The sequence below is a fragment of the Moschus berezovskii genome, chromosome 15, assembly GCF_049115385.1.
Source record: "Moschus berezovskii isolate FMDL1 chromosome 15, NW_MosBer_1.0, whole genome shotgun sequence".
NCBI lineage: Eukaryota > Metazoa > Chordata > Mammalia > Artiodactyla > Moschidae > Moschus > Moschus berezovskii.
This window is the reverse complement of record NC_142474.1, coordinates 22455316-22472743: the sequence shown is the minus strand read 5'-3', so window position 1 is coordinate 22472743 and position 17428 is coordinate 22455316. Positions and strand designations below refer to the sequence as shown.

At 41.9% G+C, this 17428-nt stretch overlaps 1 protein-coding gene and 1 pseudogene across 2 annotated transcripts in view; one reads left to right on the top strand and one right to left on the bottom strand.

Moving 5' to 3' along the window:
• Positions 1-17428, top strand: part of ASXL1 (ASXL transcriptional regulator 1) — a 65358-nt gene that overhangs the window by 38371 nt on the left and 9559 nt on the right. For both annotated transcript variants that reach the window (XM_055435335.2, XM_055435345.2), the window contains exons 4-7: positions 15700-15820; positions 15899-15996; positions 16561-16654; positions 17118-17270. In XM_055435335.2, the coding sequence (XP_055291310.2) occupies positions 15700-15820; positions 15899-15996; positions 16561-16654; positions 17118-17270 (466 nt within the window). The remainder of the gene's footprint in view (positions 1-15699; positions 15821-15898; positions 15997-16560; positions 16655-17117; positions 17271-17428) is intronic.
• On the bottom strand, positions 14197-14661 carry LOC148775381 (transmembrane protein 256 pseudogene; annotated as a pseudogene).

Genomic DNA, 17428 nt, shown 5'->3' with positions numbered 1-17428 from the left:
AACATAACTATACGCATTGGGAAACCAAAAACTTGGTGTGACTTGCTTTATTACGATAATCAGTTTATTGCAGTGGTCTGGAACTGAACCCACACTCACAGTGTCTTCAAGGTTTGCTTGTAATAACTTTCTAGAGACTCTTCAGTAGTCCAGCCATGTGTCATTTGGGGTCTGTTTCTATTTATTTTCTTGTCATTATGGGTTAAATTCCTCTAGTTTGCGTTCCTAGTAATTTTTTATTGGATCACAGACATTGTGAGTTGAACCTTGGATTCTGGATATTTTTGTATTCATATTAATATTTTTGAACTTTGTTCTGAAATGCAGATAAAGTTACTTAGAAATGTATCCTCTTGCTTTTAAGTTGTTCAGTTCGATTGCTCAGTCATGTCCAACTCTTTGCAACCCCACGGACTGCAGCACGCCAGGCTTCCCTGTCCATCACCAACTCCTGGAGCCTATTCAAACTCATGTCCATTGCGTCAGTGATACCATCCAACCATCTCATCCTCTGTTGTCCCCTTCTCCTCCTGCTTTTAACCTTTGCCAGCATCAGGGTCTTTTCCATTGAGTCAGTTCTTTGCATCAGGTGGCCAAAGTACTGGAGTTTCAGCTTCAGCATCAGTTCTTCCAATGAATATTCAGGATCAATTTCCTTTAGGATGGACTGGTTGGATCTCCTTGCAGTCCAAGGGACTCTCAAGAGTCTTCTCCAGCACCACAGTTCAAAAGCATCAATTCTTCAGTGCTCAGCTTTCTTTATAGTCCAACTCTCACATCCATACATGACTACTGGGAAAACCACAGCTTTGACTAGACGGACCTTTGTTGGCAAAGTAATGTCTCTGCTTTTTAATATGCTGTGTCGGTTGGTCATAGCTTTTCTTCCAAGGAGCAAGCGTCTTTTAATTTCATGCTGCAGTCATTATCTGCAGTGATTTGGAGGTGGAGTTTATTGTTCCTGTGTTTATTTTTATAAAGATACACAGATATATGTTTTCTTATTTCCTTTTCTTTCTTTTACAGAAATGGCCTATATGTGTTCCTTTCATTCATTCTTACTTAATTCTCATAACAGTCTTTTTCCTTAAAGTTCTAACATTCTTATTCAGGCAGTAATTACCCCTGGCCTAACAACTGCATTAGTTTCTTAATTAATGCTCTCTGGTTTTCAGACTTTTTGCCATCTGTAATGCAGTGTTCAGATTCCTGTCAGAATGATCCTAAAATACAACTCTGATAATGTTTGTTGTTGTTGTTTAGTTGCTAAGTCGTGTCTGACTGTTTGCGACCCCATGGACTGTAACCTGCCAGGCCCCTCTGTCCATGGGATTTCCCAGGCAAGAATACTGGAGTGGCTTACCATTTTCTTCTCCAGGGGATCTTCCCGACCAGGAGACTGAACCTGTGTCTTCTTCACTGGCATGTGGATTCTTTACCACTGAGCCACCTTGGAAGCCCTTAAGTTGTTTTCACTTCAGTTCAGTCACTCAGTCGTGTCTGACTCTCCGCGACCCCATGAATCACAGCACGCCAGGCCTCCCTGTCCATCACCAACTCCCGGAGTTCACTCAGACTCAAGTCCACAGAGTGGGTGATGCCATCCAGCCATCTCATCCTCGGTCATCCCCTTCTCCTCCCGCCCCCAACCCTTCCCAGCATCAGAGTCTTTTCCAGTGAGTCAACTCGTCGCATGAGGTGGCCAAAGTATTGCAGTCTCAGCTTTAGCATCAGTCCTTCCAATGGACACCCAGGATCGATCTCCCTTATAACGGACTGGCTGGATCTCCTTGCGGTACAGGGGACTCTCAAGAGTCTTGTCCAACACCACAGTTCAAAAGCATCAATTCTTCGGCGATCAGCTTTCTTCACAGTCCAACTCGCACATCCATACATGACCACGGGAAAAACCATAGCCTTGACTAGACGGACCTTTGTTGGCAAAGTAATGTCTCTGCTTTTTAATATATTATCAAGGTTGGTCATAACTTTTCTTCCAAGGAGTAAGCGTCTTTTAATTTCCTGGCTGCAGTCAGCACCTGCAGTGATTTTGGAGCCCAAAAAAACAAAGTCTGACACTGTTTCCACTGTTTTTCCATCTATTTCCCATGAAGTGATGGGACCAGATGCCATGATCTTTGTTTTCTACCTGTGTAAAAAATCAGTTGGCTGTAGTTTGTTTATGGTTCTGCTTTTGGTCTCTGTTCCATTTGTACCTATATGCCTTTTCCTCTGTCAGTACCGTGTTGTCTTGATTGCTGTTGTATAGCCATATGGTAAGTTTTAAAATTAGGTGATGTGATTCCTCCAATTTTATTCTTCTTCACAACTGTTTTACCTATTATGGTATCTTTGCTTTTCCATATAGAACTGTCTTAACTATATCTAAAATATTTTGAGATTTTAGTAGTAAATATATTAAACCAATAGATCAGTTTGGGGAGAAATAAATGGCAACTATGTTGACTCTTCCATTTTATGGATGGTATGACTTTTCATTTACTTAAAATTGTTTTTGGTGTTTTCATCAACAGTTTTGGGTTTTAGCATTCAGAGTCTATACATGACTTGTTAGATACAAACCTTAATTTGTAAATAGTATGGTGCTTTTAATTTTGGTTTCTAATTGTTGATTACTAGCATATAGACAGGATTGACTTTTTTTTTTTTTTAATGTTGGCCTATATCCTGTGAATGTGATAAATTCACCTATTCTAGGAGTTTTTCCTTTAGATGCCTTGGGATTTTCTATGTAGATTGTCATGTTATCTGTGAAGAGGGCCAGTTATGTATGTATTCTTTCTGATGTGTGTGCCTTTTATTTCCTTTTCTTGTCTGATTTCACTGGCTAGGATTTCAGGTGATATGTTAAATAGGAGTGGTGAGTTTGGACATCTTTGCCTTCTCAGTCTTAGTGGGAAAGCAAGGCAGGAGATGCTGGTTTGACCCCTGGGATGGGAAGATACCCTGGAGAAGGAAATGGCAGCCCACTCCAGTATTCTTGCCTGGAAAGTCTAACGGACAGATGAGCCTGGCAGGCTGCAGTCCATGTCGCAAACAGCTGGGCACCACTGGGTGACTGAGCATTCTCAGTCTTTCATCATTAGTGTGTTGTTAGTACTCTTGCCTAGAAAATCATGGATGGAGGAGCCTGGTAGGCTGCAGTCCGTGGGGTCGCTAAGGGTCGGACATGACTGAGCGACTTCACTTTCACTTTTCACTTTGACACATTGGAGAAGGAAATGGCAACCCACTCCAGTGTTCTTGCCTGGAGAATCCCAGGGACGGGGGAGCCTGGTGGGCTTCCGTCTGTGGGGTCACACAGAGTCGGACACAACTGAAGTGACTTAGCAGCAGCAGCAGCAGCCTAGAGATACTTGTAGACGCTCTTTTTCAAGTTGAGAAGGTTCTATTCTGTTCCTAGTTTGCAGAAAGTTTTTGTCATGAATGTGTATTGGATTTTGTGAAGAATTATACTGCATTGATGAATATCTGATTTTTTTACACATACTACTTTTAATTGATATTTTTTATGATAAATGTTGAGTACCTTTTCTTCATATTCTTACTGATCATTCGTGTAATCTTATGTAAGTTGTCTATTAAAGTTTTTCCCATTTAAAAAATAGTTTATTTTTATTTTTTAACAATGATAAGCTTTCAAAAAAATTTTAAGTACAGTGCAAAAATTATCACTTTTCCGGAACCGTTTTAGAGCCATGTTATAATACTTAAATGTGTAATTTTACAATTAAGGACATGTGCTACATGTTCTTAATCCATGTATCAAACTCAAAAAATTATATTGAGGCATTTTTGCCATCTATTCTTCGGATTCCATTGAAGTTTTGCTTAATTGTCCCTGTCATGTCCTTTATGCCTAAAGAATCTAGTTCAGAATTTACATGTTGTATGTAGTTGCTGTAAATCTTTGGTCTCCTTCAGTCTAGAAAAGTTCCTTCATCTTTCCTTGACTTTCATGACCTTGACTGTTTCAAAGATTATTTCATACTTACTTTATAAAATGTGGTCCATTTTGGGTTTTCTTAGGTTTACTCATGAGTCAAGTTATTCATCTGTATCAGGCACATCAGAGAAGTGACACTTCTTAGTGCATCGTCTCAGTTTGCTCATTATTTCAACTTGCCCTGTTACTAAGGATGTCACTTGGTTAAGGAACATCTGCCAGATTTCATAGCTGTAAAGCTCCTCCCCCTCTTTGAATAACTATTTTGTGGGAGGCGCTTTGAAACTGTGATATACCATTCTCAATTTTGGGTTGTTTATATCGATATGATATCCTAGTTTTCTGTTTCATTCAGTGTGTTACAACTTATTAATTTATTTATGGCTACACTGGCTCTTCATTGCTGTGCATGGGGTTTCTCTAGTTGCAGTGAGCGGGGGCTACTCTAGTTGTGGATGTTCATGTTGTCCGTGATTTGGCTGGTGGGAGTTTCGTCAGTCTGGCTTGTGTCTCCCTTTGATATATTCCCATCATTCTTGGAGTGATGTCATCTTTCTGGCGAAAGATGATTTAGGCTCACTGTGTACTTTGCCTGCCTTGACACTGGTTCTTTTATTGTGTAGTGGTATTTAGAAGCCAAGATCTAGGTTCTAGATATGCTTGCTGTTATTGGGGTGTTGTTGATCCCAGTTCCTCTCAGTGAGAAGCTAAGGAATATTTGCGTATATTTACATACATATCTCTAATATATCTCTTAATATATTTACTTGTTTAATCTTCCCAGTCTCCTAGATAATTAATCTCTCCTATCACTGTTGATGCCCTTCCCTCATGAACATGACCTCTTGACCTACCTTAGACTCCAACCCTGTCTCCTGGCTTGGCCCCCATGGATGATGGACCCACCTGCACAAACTCTGATCTTCCCGCCCCGCGCACGCGCGCGCATACACACACACACACACACACACTCACACTCTCACACACACTCACACACACTCACACACACACACTCACGGCTGCCTTCTTACATAAACACCCTCCACACACACACACACTCACACCCTAGGCTGCCTTCTTATATAAACACCCTCCTCACCCAACTTGAGCTTTGATATACTGCCTCTTGTCATTCCTTGTTTGGAAGTTTCACCCTTCTTGAGCTCTCACTGCCACACCATGCATGCTACCCTCAAATGTGAATACCTTCTGTCCCCCATTCAGACTCTGATATCCTACTCTTGGCCACTGGGGCTCCTCTCTCTACCCTTCTCATACACACACACCTAATGGAAGGAAGAAAATAGCAGTGCTTTCCTTTTTAAGTTGAAGTGTAGTCATTTTGGTTTTCATTTGTAGATTTAAAAGAACAGTATGCTATGGATACAAGTCCTTTGTCAGATATATGTATTGCAGATGTTTTTCCCAGTCTGCTGGCTGCCTTTTCTTTTAAGATCTCCCCCTCCCCCTCACAGTATATGGGGTGTTCGTTCCCTGGTCAGGGATCATACCCAGGGCCATGGCAGTGAAAACACCATGTCCAACCTCTGAACCACCAGGGAAGTCCCTGCCTTTTCATTTTTATTAAGCTGTCTTTGATTCGAAATCTGCAATTTTGAGAAATTGCAAATTTTATCGTTTTTATCAACATTTTTAAAGGATAAAATTGGTGTTTTTGTAAGAATGTAAAGGAAAAACTCCTAGAATAGGTGAATTTATCACATTCACAGGATATAGGCCAACATTAAAAAAAAATCAATCCTACTATATGCTGCTGCTCATGCTAGCAATCAACAATTAGAAACCAAAATTAAAAGCACCATACTATTTACAAATTAAGGTATGTATCTAATGAGTCATGTGTAGACTCTGGATGCTAAAACCCAAAACTGAAACACCACCACCTTGAATAACCTTGTGAATCTACAGTTTCTTCTACAGAAGCTTTGTATTTTTTGGCTCCTAAATTTAGGTTTGGCTCCCTACTTTATCTACTTTGTATCTACTTATTTGCTAAGTTCTAGAATAAACATTTACTGCTTCCAGAGTTGCCAGCCTATGTGTATATAGTTAGAATATTATCTTCAGGAGTTGCTACTTGCTTTAGATCCGCCCCTCCCTCCTTCAGTGTGGTTGTGTTACTTGAAACACATAAAGCAACAAAATTTAAAGTATCACAATGTTTTCTCATTTTAAGGCTGTGGGAAAACAGGCATTGTCATACATCGCTTTAGGAACACAAATCAGTACAACTTTTTTTGAGGGCAACTGAGATGGCTGGATGGCATCACCGACTTGATGGACATGAGTTTGAGTGAACTCCGGGCGTTGGTGATGGACAGGGAGGCCTGGCGTGCTGTGATTCATGGGGTCGCAAAGAGTCGGACACAACTGAGCGACTGAACTGAACTGAACTGGCTGTTAACAAAATTACTTTTACATCTACCTTTTGATTCATCGTTTCTACTTCAAGAATTTACCCTGAAGATACACCTTCAGTAATATAAAAGCACAGATTCACAAGGTTATTCACGATAGTGGTGTTTCTGTTTGTAAAATATTTAAAAGCCATCTAAATGCCTTCATGTGGGGAAGTAGTTGCATAAACAGACTTTGGTATGTTTGCATCGTGGAGCATTATACAGCTGAGAAGAGAATGAGGAGGAGTATCTATAAAATGAAAGAGTGATTTCCAGGATACACTGTGGTTTCTTGTTTTGTTTGTTTTTTGTTTTGGGGTGCATCACACTGCATCTTGGTTTCCCAGCCCGAGATTGAACCTATGCCCCTGCATTGGAAGTGTGGGGTTGTGCTGTGGAATGGGTCTTTTTTCATTCATTGTGCTGGGCATTTTGCCTTATTAAACCTGAAGACTCGGGTCTTTTAATTTTGGAAAGACTACTGTCCTCTTACTATCTATCCTTTTCTGTTTTCTCTTTTTGGAACTTCTGTTTGTTGTATGTGGGACTTTTCTTGATGCAGCCTATTCTCTTTTTCTTTTGAGTCACTTCTCTGGGAAATAATCTATTGGTTGTTGTTGATTTTTTTTTTTTTTTGGTATTATTTTAAATTACTAGCACATTGCTCATGTTCTCAGATGTTTCTTCATTTAATTTCTTCAAAATAGCATTTTGTACTTGTCTTTGTCTCTCTGAGAGTATTTGTTGTGGGAGCTTCATTATCTCTGTTTTCTTTCAGTTCCTCCTTTTGTTTATTTTGGTTGCTAGCCTTCGTGTAGCAGTGGCGCTTACTTATCTGGTGGTCCTTGATAGATCACTCATGGTGAGAACTGACAAATTCTGTGTTGCGGGCACTGCTTGTCGACTGTCGTCGAGTGGGGCCCTGGATGTTGTGTTTTTTAAATTCCCCCAATTATCTGTACCTTGAAGGTGTTTTTTCTTCAGCTGGTCACTGTTAGGTAGCAGAGAGCAGGCTGGGATTGGAGTTGTAGGGCTGCCACTGTTGGGAGAGCTTTGGGAGTCAAGTTGAAGGAGAGAGAGCTAGTGGTGTCACCATTTTGTGCAGGTCTTTGACTTAATACTTTGGCTTATAGAGTGTGGCACCTCACTCTCTCCGTACTGCTTGAGCTAGTGTCTTCTGTTGAGTAAAGCATTAGTCGCTCAGTTGTGTCTGACTCTGGGACCCCAGGGACTGTAGCCCGCCAGGCTCCTCTGTCCATGGAGTTCTTCAGGCAGGAATACTGGAGTGGGTAGCCATTCCCTTCTTAAAGGGACCTTCCCAACCCAGGGATCGAACCCTGGTCTCCTGCATTGCAGGCAAGTTCTTTACCATTGCGCCATGCGGGAAGCCCTCCATTCCAAAACCTCTCTGATTTGGTCCATTCAGAATATAAATCTGTTTTCTCCTGGACCCGGAGGAGGGTATTGCCTGACTGGGGACGGAGAGGAGATCTGAGAGGTCTCACTTCTTGGCATTCCAAGCGGTTCTCTTGCTTTCATTCCCATGCCTCGCCACTGTCTGCAGTGGTCCTGATACCTCTCAATTCCTGTCCCTGTGGGGATTTTACAGTACAGCTGGCTTGCTCATTGTGACTGACTTTTCCTCCTGCGGTCTTAGACTTCAGTTGTCTTTCCTTACTGAGTATTCAGTCACTTCTTGTCTTCCTGCTATTCATCTTCTAGAATTCTGTTGATAGTTCTCATGTGCTGCCTTTTTTCCTTCTTTCTCTTTCTCTTTTTGTGTTTATACCTTTTAAAATACAGCCATTCCAAATGAGGCTGCAGGAGTTCGCAGAGAGCTGTGTGTGTGTTCATTTCACCATGTTTAAATGGAAGCTGCAGATTTTGTGCAGAGAAAGTGGGAAATGCCTTTGACTTCCACACCAAACCCTATCCTCATTCATGCCATCCAGGCCTGTGGCCCTTAGTTCCTTCCCAGTAGCAACCAAAGATTGTCATCAGTTAAAAGTGCATCCTTCTTATTCATATGTATCCATGAAAAATGTGTACTTTGTTTATATAGATGTGTTTTTATTCCTCTTATCTACTGTTTAGTAGTATATCATATCAATATTATCTATCCAGTACCCAATTATAGACATTTAGGTTATTCACATTTTTTTCCAGTTTTGCCCAATTACAAACTGTAATAGTAAAACTCCTGTAATGATCATCCTTTTACTTTTGTACTCTTCATATGCAAATATATGACATTTTTCTAGGAGATGACTTTCCTATCTTTTAGTGGGTAAAATGGAGGTGGTCTGTGGGGGGCTCAAAAATCTTTCATTACATTTTCTTTATATGATATATTTATTGGTGCTGCTGCTAAGTCGCTTCAGTCGTGTCCGACTCTGTGCGACCCCATAGATGGCAGCCATAGATCCGCCGTCCCTGGGATTCTCCAGGCAAGAACACTGGAGTGGGTTGCCATTTCCTTCTCCGATGTGTGAAAGGGAAGTCGCTCAGTCATGTCCGACTAGTAGCGACCCCATGGACTGCAGCCTACCAGGCTCCTCTGTCCATGCGATTTTTATTGGTGAGAAAAGTAGAATTATAAAACTTCTCAATGTTTTAAATTTTTTATTGAGAAAAGTGCTTTTTTAATGGTTTAGAAAGAAGAAAGAAGTTATTCCTAAGTCATTTCTGACTCTTGCAATCCCATGAACTGAAGCCCACTAGGCTCCTCTGTCCATGGGATTTCCCGGGCAGGAATGTTGAAGTGGGATGCCATATCCTTCTCCAGGGAATCTTCGCAACTCAGGAATTGAATCCAGATCTCCAACATTGCAGGCAGATGCTTTACTGACTGAGCTACGTGGGAATCCCCCATGGTCTAGTAATCCCTTGTTTGGTCTTCCCAGGTGGCTCAGTGGTAAAGAATCCTGCCAGTGTAGAAGACTCGGGTTCAATCCCTGGGTCGGGAAGATCCCCTGGAGAAGGAAATGGCAACTCATTCCAGTATTCTTGTGTGGGAAATCACATGGACAGTGGATGTTGGTGGGCTATATATTAGCCCATGGAGTAGCAAAAGAGGCTGACACGACTCACCAACTAAATAAATCCCTTATTAACAGTACTGAAATACGAAATATTTTGAGAATTAAAACAGCTTATTTCTCACTCATTTGGTAGTAAAAACCTGGCTTGTCTAAACTCTGCTGCTACTGCTAAGTTGCTTCAGTCGTGTCCGACTCTGTGTGACCCCATAGACAGCAGCCCACTAGGCTGCCCCGTCCCTGGGATTCTCCAGGCAAGAACACTGGAGTGGGTTGCCATTTCCTTCTCCAATGCATGAAAGTGAAAAGTGAAAGTGAAGTCGCTCAGTTGTGTCCGACTCTTAGTGACCCCATGGACGGCAGCCTACCAGGCTCCTCCATCCATGGGATTTTCCAGGCAGGAGTACTGGAGTTGGGTGCCATTGTCTAAACTCATTTGGTGGCAAATCTCTGCTCTAGACTGACAGGAACACTTTCAACCTATTTGTTTCACTTGGTATGTACATATATGTTAATTCAAAAAACATTAATACCTGTAATTATGGATTCCTGGTGGTGTTAATATGATATATTGCCATTATGAAATTCAGGAAGTCCTAATCTAAAGTACATCTAGACCCAGGGGTTTCAGAGGAAGGATCATGGGCCCGTGAACTAGAAAGTTTGTTTGCAGCCATCAGTGGCACATCAACCAATTTATTTTGGTTGATGGAATTTATTTCTGGTTGATAGAAACTGCTTTTTTGTCATTAGTGAGATCTCAGACAATTTCTTCTCTGTAAAGTGAAAGAGTGTGTTCATTTTCAAAAGAATAGCTCTTCCTTTTCTCTTTGGCAGCTGTAATATTGAAATTGCTTGTGATAATGCAGATGGATTTCAAATTCAAAGAACTTACTTTACATTAGGTATTTTTAAAAAGGATAAAGCCTTTTCTCAAGCATACACGGGTTGCTTTTTGCTAGTTTTAATTTTCCTTTAGGGTTCACATAAGAAAGTTAAAAGATAGTAATAGACCATTGTCTAATGATGAAGTTTTATTTTGGATCTATGAACTTTTTATACACTTTAATGTTCTTTATTTGGTTTTTACAAATTTTTATTAGATTCGTTCATGTTTTCAGAGGTATTGAATTTAGTAAGCAATTTTTTATCCAAGTTTATTGGGATATAACTCACAGACTATATAGTTTACCTATTTAAAGTGTACAGTTCAGTCATAACTGTGTGCAACCATCACCATTATCTAATTCCAAAACATTTTCATTCCCTGTAAAGAAACCCCATACCATTTAGCAATAATTTCCTATTCTCCCCTTCCCCAACCCCTTGCACTGCTAATCTACTCCTTTAATTTGTGTGTGTAGTTAGTCGTTAAGTTGTGTCTGACTCTTTGGAACCTCATGGACTGTAGCCCACCAGGCTCCTCTGTCCATGAATTCTCCAGGCAAGAATACTGGAGAGAGTTGCCACACCCTTCTCCAGGGGATCTTCCAGACCCAGGGATCAAACCTGGGTCTCCCGCATGGTAGGCAGATTCTTTACTGTCTGAGCCACCAGGGAAGCCCACTCCTTTAATTTACTAGAGCTTTATTTTTATTTTTTTTAAAAAGCAGAACCTCTCATCTTGTTCCTTTTTGAAAATATCATTTGCTTATATGCGGCACGTTGCTTGTCCCTGTACAATCAAATACTACTAAAAAAAAACATTCAGCTGAGAGTTTTATTGAATTTCATTGAATCTGCCAGTCAGTTTGAAGAGAATTGACTTCTTTACAGTGTTGAGTCTTACATTCAAGAACATGATACAGCTCTCCATTTATTTTGGTTTTAAACCTTTCTCGATAGTTTTGTTTTCTTCATAAAATGGTTATGTTTCTGTTGTGAGCTTTATCTCAGGGTAACGTACTTTCTTTGTTATAAATTACATTTTCTAATCGATATTATTGCTGATGTTAGGATCACTGGCTTTTTTTTTTTTGATGTGATTTCGAACCTTACATCCTTGATGAATACTAGTTTGGAGTCTCTTGGATCTTCAATGTAGCTAATTATACTTATTTAGAAATTATGATATTCTGATTTCTTCTAATTTCTTGTTTCTTTTTGCTATGCATTGGTTAGGGATTCTAATATACACTTGAATGGTTGGTATGTTCTTAGCTTTTAATAATACACGTTAAACAGCCCTTCAGTCAATCAGCCTTCCTTAAGAGACAGTATAGTGTTTTTTTAAACATTTGACTTAAGGGAAAATATTTATCTGGTTTTATTTATTAATGCTGATTGTTCCGTCCACCCTCATCAGTAGCCTCTCTGCCAGTTGCCTTACAAACTAATAGATTTGTATTTTAAAAATGTTTGTGTTAACTGGTGAACATGGGTAAAATTATATGGCAGGTGTTCTTTGTACTGTTTTTACTCTTACAGCTTTTCTTTACATTTGAAACTGTCATGAACTGCTGATGTATGCAGCAGCATGGATGACTCACAAACGTGAGACTGAGGGACTTCCTTGGCGGCCCAGAAGTGAACCACTCTGTGCTTCCACTGAGGCGGGCACAGGTTCGACCTCTGGTCAGGAGTCTTAAGATCCCGCATGCCATTTACACATACAACAAAAACAGGCAAAACTAGTTTTTAGTGGTAGAAATTGAAACAACCATTATCTCTTGGATGAGAGGGGCAATGTTTGTGCGGATTGACAAGGAAGGGTCACCAAGGGAACTTTTAGGGGTTCTGGATATGGTCTGTATCTTGATAAGCATTTGTCAGAACTAATCAGGTGATATACATTTCACTCTGTAAATTATCCCTCAGTTTTTTTGAAAGGAAAGGACACAAGGGGTATACATTGATTCAAGGACATTCTCCTACATAAGCACAATACAGTTCATCCATGTTGTAAGTAACTGTAGCTCATTGATTTTTTTATTATCATGTAATATCCATTAATTGAGTATTGGTCAATACAGTCATTGATCAGTCAATGTAGTGATTCTGTTGATGGACACTTTGTTTATAGCCAAAGTTACAGATGATGCTGTCATGAACATCTGGGTATGCTTCCTGATGTGGATATGCATGTGTTTCTCCAGGGAATTCAAACCCAGGACTGACATTGCTGGGTTATAGGACATTTGTATCTTCAACTGTGTCAGATGATGCCAAACTACATTCTCAAAGGCTTGAATCCATTTTCAGTGTGCTTGTTCACATCCTCATTAGCACTACTTGGTATTGTTAAACTTTAATTTTAGCCATTCTTGTGGATGTGATATCATCTCATTGTGGTTTTAATTTGCTTTTTTTTGGTGTGTCTTCCTTCCTTAGTGAGGTTCCGTATCTTTTCATGTGAATGTTGGCCATTTAGATATCCTCTTTAGTCTAGTGCCTAATTCATGTCTGCCTATTTTTCTTCCTGATTGTCTTTTTCTTTCTTTCTTTTCCTTTTTTCTTTCCCTTTCTTTTTGACTGCACCTCATGGCATGTGGGATCTTAGTTCCCCAACCAGGGATCAAGCCTGAGACCCCTTAGTGGAAGTGCAGAGTGCTAACCATCGGACTGCCAGGGATGTCCCTGGGTTGCTTTTTTTTTTTTTGACTTAGGCAGTTTAGATACAAGTTCTTCATTGGTTATATGAGTTGGAGCTCTCTTCCTCAACTCTGTAGAGTAGTCTGCCCTTTTTACTCTATTAATGGAGTTATTTGTTGAACAGAGAATATTTTGATGTTCAATTGATTGATTTTTTTCCTTTTTTAAATAATGTCTTATATAAATCTTAGAGATGTTGGGTTAAAAAGTATATCATTTTTAGAGTTTTGCTCATAGATTTCTTAACTCACTGGCTGTATATAAACCTTTGTATACCATTTTCACTCTCACCAACAGTATTTGTGATTTCCCTACACTTTTGCCAGAACTGGAGTTTTGGGGTCAGTTTTGACAATTAATAAACCTCTTTTCTTCATTAAATTGAGTATTTTATGTTAGTTTGCCTGTATGATTGAGGGAATAAATTTATTGCATCATTCTAAGAACATGGCAGCCAATAAGCATAATTGCAAGATTAATACTAAAAATATTCTTTAGCTTTTGATCCTTGAGGCACATTTATGGTTGGTAGGGAAAAGAGATAAAGATATGGAAAGCCATTTTGTTTTTATTAATTTAGGTCAGAATGATACTGACTTAAATTCATGAAAATAAATTGATGAAGACTTACTACAGTAGTCCCCCATTGTCTGGTGGGGAGTATGTTCCAAGACCCCCCCAAGTGGATGTCTCAAACTGTGGATAGTGCCTAGCTCTGTATATACCTATACATACTTGCCTATGAGAAAGTTAAATTTTTATATTAGGTACAATAAAAAGTATAAATCAGACAGAGTAAGGAGTGCCAGCACCTCCGTGTTTGCCTTTGGGGCCATTAGTGAGTAAAATAAGTTACTTGAACACAAGTGCTGTAATAACCATGACAACCGCAGTGGCCATTCAGTGACTGACGGGCAGGATATGCTAGACAAAGAGACAGTCCACTTTCCAGGTGGGGGTCAGACCTGGACAGCATGAGTTTGCACCCCGCTACTCAGAACAGCGGGCAGTTTGAAATTGATGGATTGTTTCATTTCTGTTACATTCCATTTAATGTTTCTCAACCATGGTTGATCATGGAAAGTTAAAGAAACCTGAAGATAAAGAAGGGCTACTATATAGTAGATCAAGGGACCCATGGAATTAATGAGTTAGAATTTTGTGGGTTTCCCTTGTAAATTTATGACATGTTTTTAAGTGATAGAAGGATCATGATTTTGCGTATTCTTTTTTTTTTTTTTTTGCGTTTCTTTTTTAATTCCTTCCCTGCTCCAATTCTTGAAAAAAAAAAGTACCCAGAAATTAAACACAAAAAAGCTGAAAGAGCCAAGGCAAGCCAGCCCAAGAGTAGCAGGCTCCCTCCCACAGGAGCCAAATTCTGGAAGCTGGGGTCTCCACTCAGAGCCTGGTAGTAAAAGGTGGTGCAGAATAAGGTAGTTTGAGAAGCTAGTGGTAACCTAGCCCAGAGGGGCTTACTGCACAGGGATACCGCTAACAGGGCCAGGCTGTGTAAGAAGTGGTCAAAGAGCTCCTTCCTGTAGGCATCTGGAAACTGGCTTCCGTGCACCCTGTAGGAGGCCAAGCCTAAGGCCCCAGCTCCGGATAAGGCACCCAGGCAGCAGAAAGCAGCCTCGGGACCGGCCATGGCTGTTGACAGTCACGTGCTGAACGAACACCGCCTATCCCCCCTAAGAAGCCTTGCCTATTCTTTTTCACATACTTTTATTCAAAGAAGGCATCCCCACCCCAGTCTGTCTCTGCTCCCCCTCCTCCCCGTCCCCCAGTATTCATTCATACTCCTTCCTGGTTTCAAGATAGCTCCTAAGTTTTCTTTGGAAATGGATATTGATTTGAGACTCTTCAACAGACACTGTTGGAAGAAATGTTTGTTAGGAGATGAAATTTGGAGTGACGCTCTCCTCTACACTCTAACCTTTTCCCTGCTGTCTTACTTTAGATCTTTATCCTTTTCAAGGGCTTTCTGTCATAGTCTTTAACTCTTCTTCCTGCCTGCAGGCTTCCCATGGTTAATGGAATGAAATTGCTAAAACGCAGATCATTCTCCTGATTAATATCCTTCAGAGACTGTACAATAAATCAGTCTTAGTCCCTCAGCACAGTGTCATGACAGTCATCAGCCCTCTTGCTGTCTCTGTCCTGTGCACACATCCAGTTTCCTACATGCCTGCTGTTTCAAACTCAGCTCAAGCAACCCATCTCCTGGGAAAACTTACCTCCCTGGTCCTAATCCCCTTTCTGTACCTCGAAGCCCTCTCTGCTGCAGCTCAGTGAGCAGATGCTCCCTGTTCTGGGCTGCCCCTGCTCTCATCTGCCGTGCTTTGTATTGTTAGAGTTTGGACTTTCTCCTCTACTCATTTGGGGGCAGGGCTCTGATTCCTCTCCTTAATCCCACCCCACCCCCCCACCCCAAAACTAGCATTGTGTAGTTTATAGGAGCCACTTCATAAACGTTTAATGAATGATTAGATGCAAAGTTATATCTAAATTTCTTGATGTATATATGAAAAGAACTTTCAAAGAAAGAGGTCAGTTAGAAAGGGATGGGAATTTAATCAGTATTCTGAATCCCGCTTCTCCACAAGCAATTCACATTTAGGAATGACTGCTGTGCTTGTAGGATTTGTAGGGTTTTGCTCACCCGACTTGTGCCTTGTTGTCACAGAAGGATGCCCTGCAGTGGTCTCGCAGTCCAGCTGTGGTGGAGGGAGAGGAGCCAGAGGACACAGCTGATGTGGAGAGCTGTGGGTCTAATGAAGCCAGCACTGTGAGTGGTGAAAATGATGGTAAGTGCCTTTGACAAGATGGGTGAAGAGCCACAAACAGTTGAGCTGGGGACTAGCCTTTACTTCCCTCTCTTCCAGTTTCTCTTGATGAAACATCTTCTAATGCTTCCTGTTCTACGGAATCTCAGAGTCGGCCTCTTTCCAACCCCAGGGACAGCTACAGAGCTTCCTCACAGGTGGGGGTGCTTCGTGACTGGGCTGGGTAGATAAAGAGGCAGGCACAAGATAGAACTCTTCCTGCTGTGTTCAGTGAGTGTGTTGAAGTGTGGAGAAAATCACTTTGGTCTCCACCTGTTAGTATCATTTAAAAGTATGCCTTAGAGAAAGTGGGCAGTAGATCTGAGAACAGAGCAGTTTGTTTTTTCTTTTTACTGTGGATGGATGATTTCGTTTGTATTTATGAAAAGCCTGGGAACATCCAGGGAGAAGTAGAACAGTGGGGAGAAAGAACAAGAGCTTGGGAGTCAGTAGTTTGAATTGTGGCCCACCGCTCACTAGCTTTGGGTAGATTGTTTATCTGTCAAATGGGGATAACAGTGCATTCTTTTCAGTCTGGGATGATGCTTGGCACAGTGGCTGGCACCTGGCTCCATAGCCTGAGTCATTGCTGCTGTCCACATTACCTGCCCCTACTGGTTGAACACTAATTCTCTTTTACAAGACAGCGGGGGAGACAGTGGTCCGAGAGGTGTGACCTGCAGGTGACCCGGGATCCTTTTGTATTCTGTCTGGGGAAACAGGCAAACAAGCAGAGGAAGAAGACAGGGGTGATGCTGCCGCGAGTGGTCCTGACTCCTCTGAAGGTAAACGGGGCCCACGTGGAGTCAGCATCAGGTACGTGTCACCTCGTGGTTGTGCTGCTCCTTCCTCAGGTCCTGGGGCCTGCCTCCCTCTGGCAGCAGTTTCTGGCCCAGGTAGTGCCGAGCCGGTACAGTCAGGAGCCCTCCTCTGACAGGCGGCGCACCATGGTGGTGAGACCCGACCTAGGTTCTGGCGCGGGCTCTGCTGGGCGCCCTCCCCTTGGCCTCACAGGGCGGTTGTGAGGGTCCGGTGAAGGCGTGTGCAGGTGTTTGGTAAAAGGTGCAGTGCTGTGCAAACTAAAGACAGCGGTTTGGCATTCTTACGTGATATTTTAAAGCCAGACCAGGAGGTGGTGATCTCTGACAGCCCCAGGCTGGGCCATGGAAGCACCGGTATTGCTGGCAGCATCTCAGGGAGAGCTGGGAGAAGTAAGCTTGTCTGAGAGCCGTGGGCGCGGCACGTGATGCTCTTGACCCGTGGAATGCTGTGCCTTCAGGGTTCTCGGGCCGCCACGCCGATGGCGAGAGCGGCAGCCCGTCCAGCAGCAGCGGCGGCTCTCCGGCCCTGGGCAGCGCTGCTATCCGTGGCCAGGCCGAGCTCGCCCGGGACCCTGCCCCGCTCCTGAGAGGCTTCCGGAAGCCGGCCACAGGTGAGTGGCTTGGCTCTCATTTCCCTGTAAGGGGCCCTGGCAGGCCTAGAGACGATGATGTCTTCTGCTCCTCTTCCTTTATAGTTTCTATGGTTTGTTTTTACTTCTTGGGTGGCCCTCTGTTTTTTTTATTTCCTTTGGCTTTCAGCTTGTAGTTT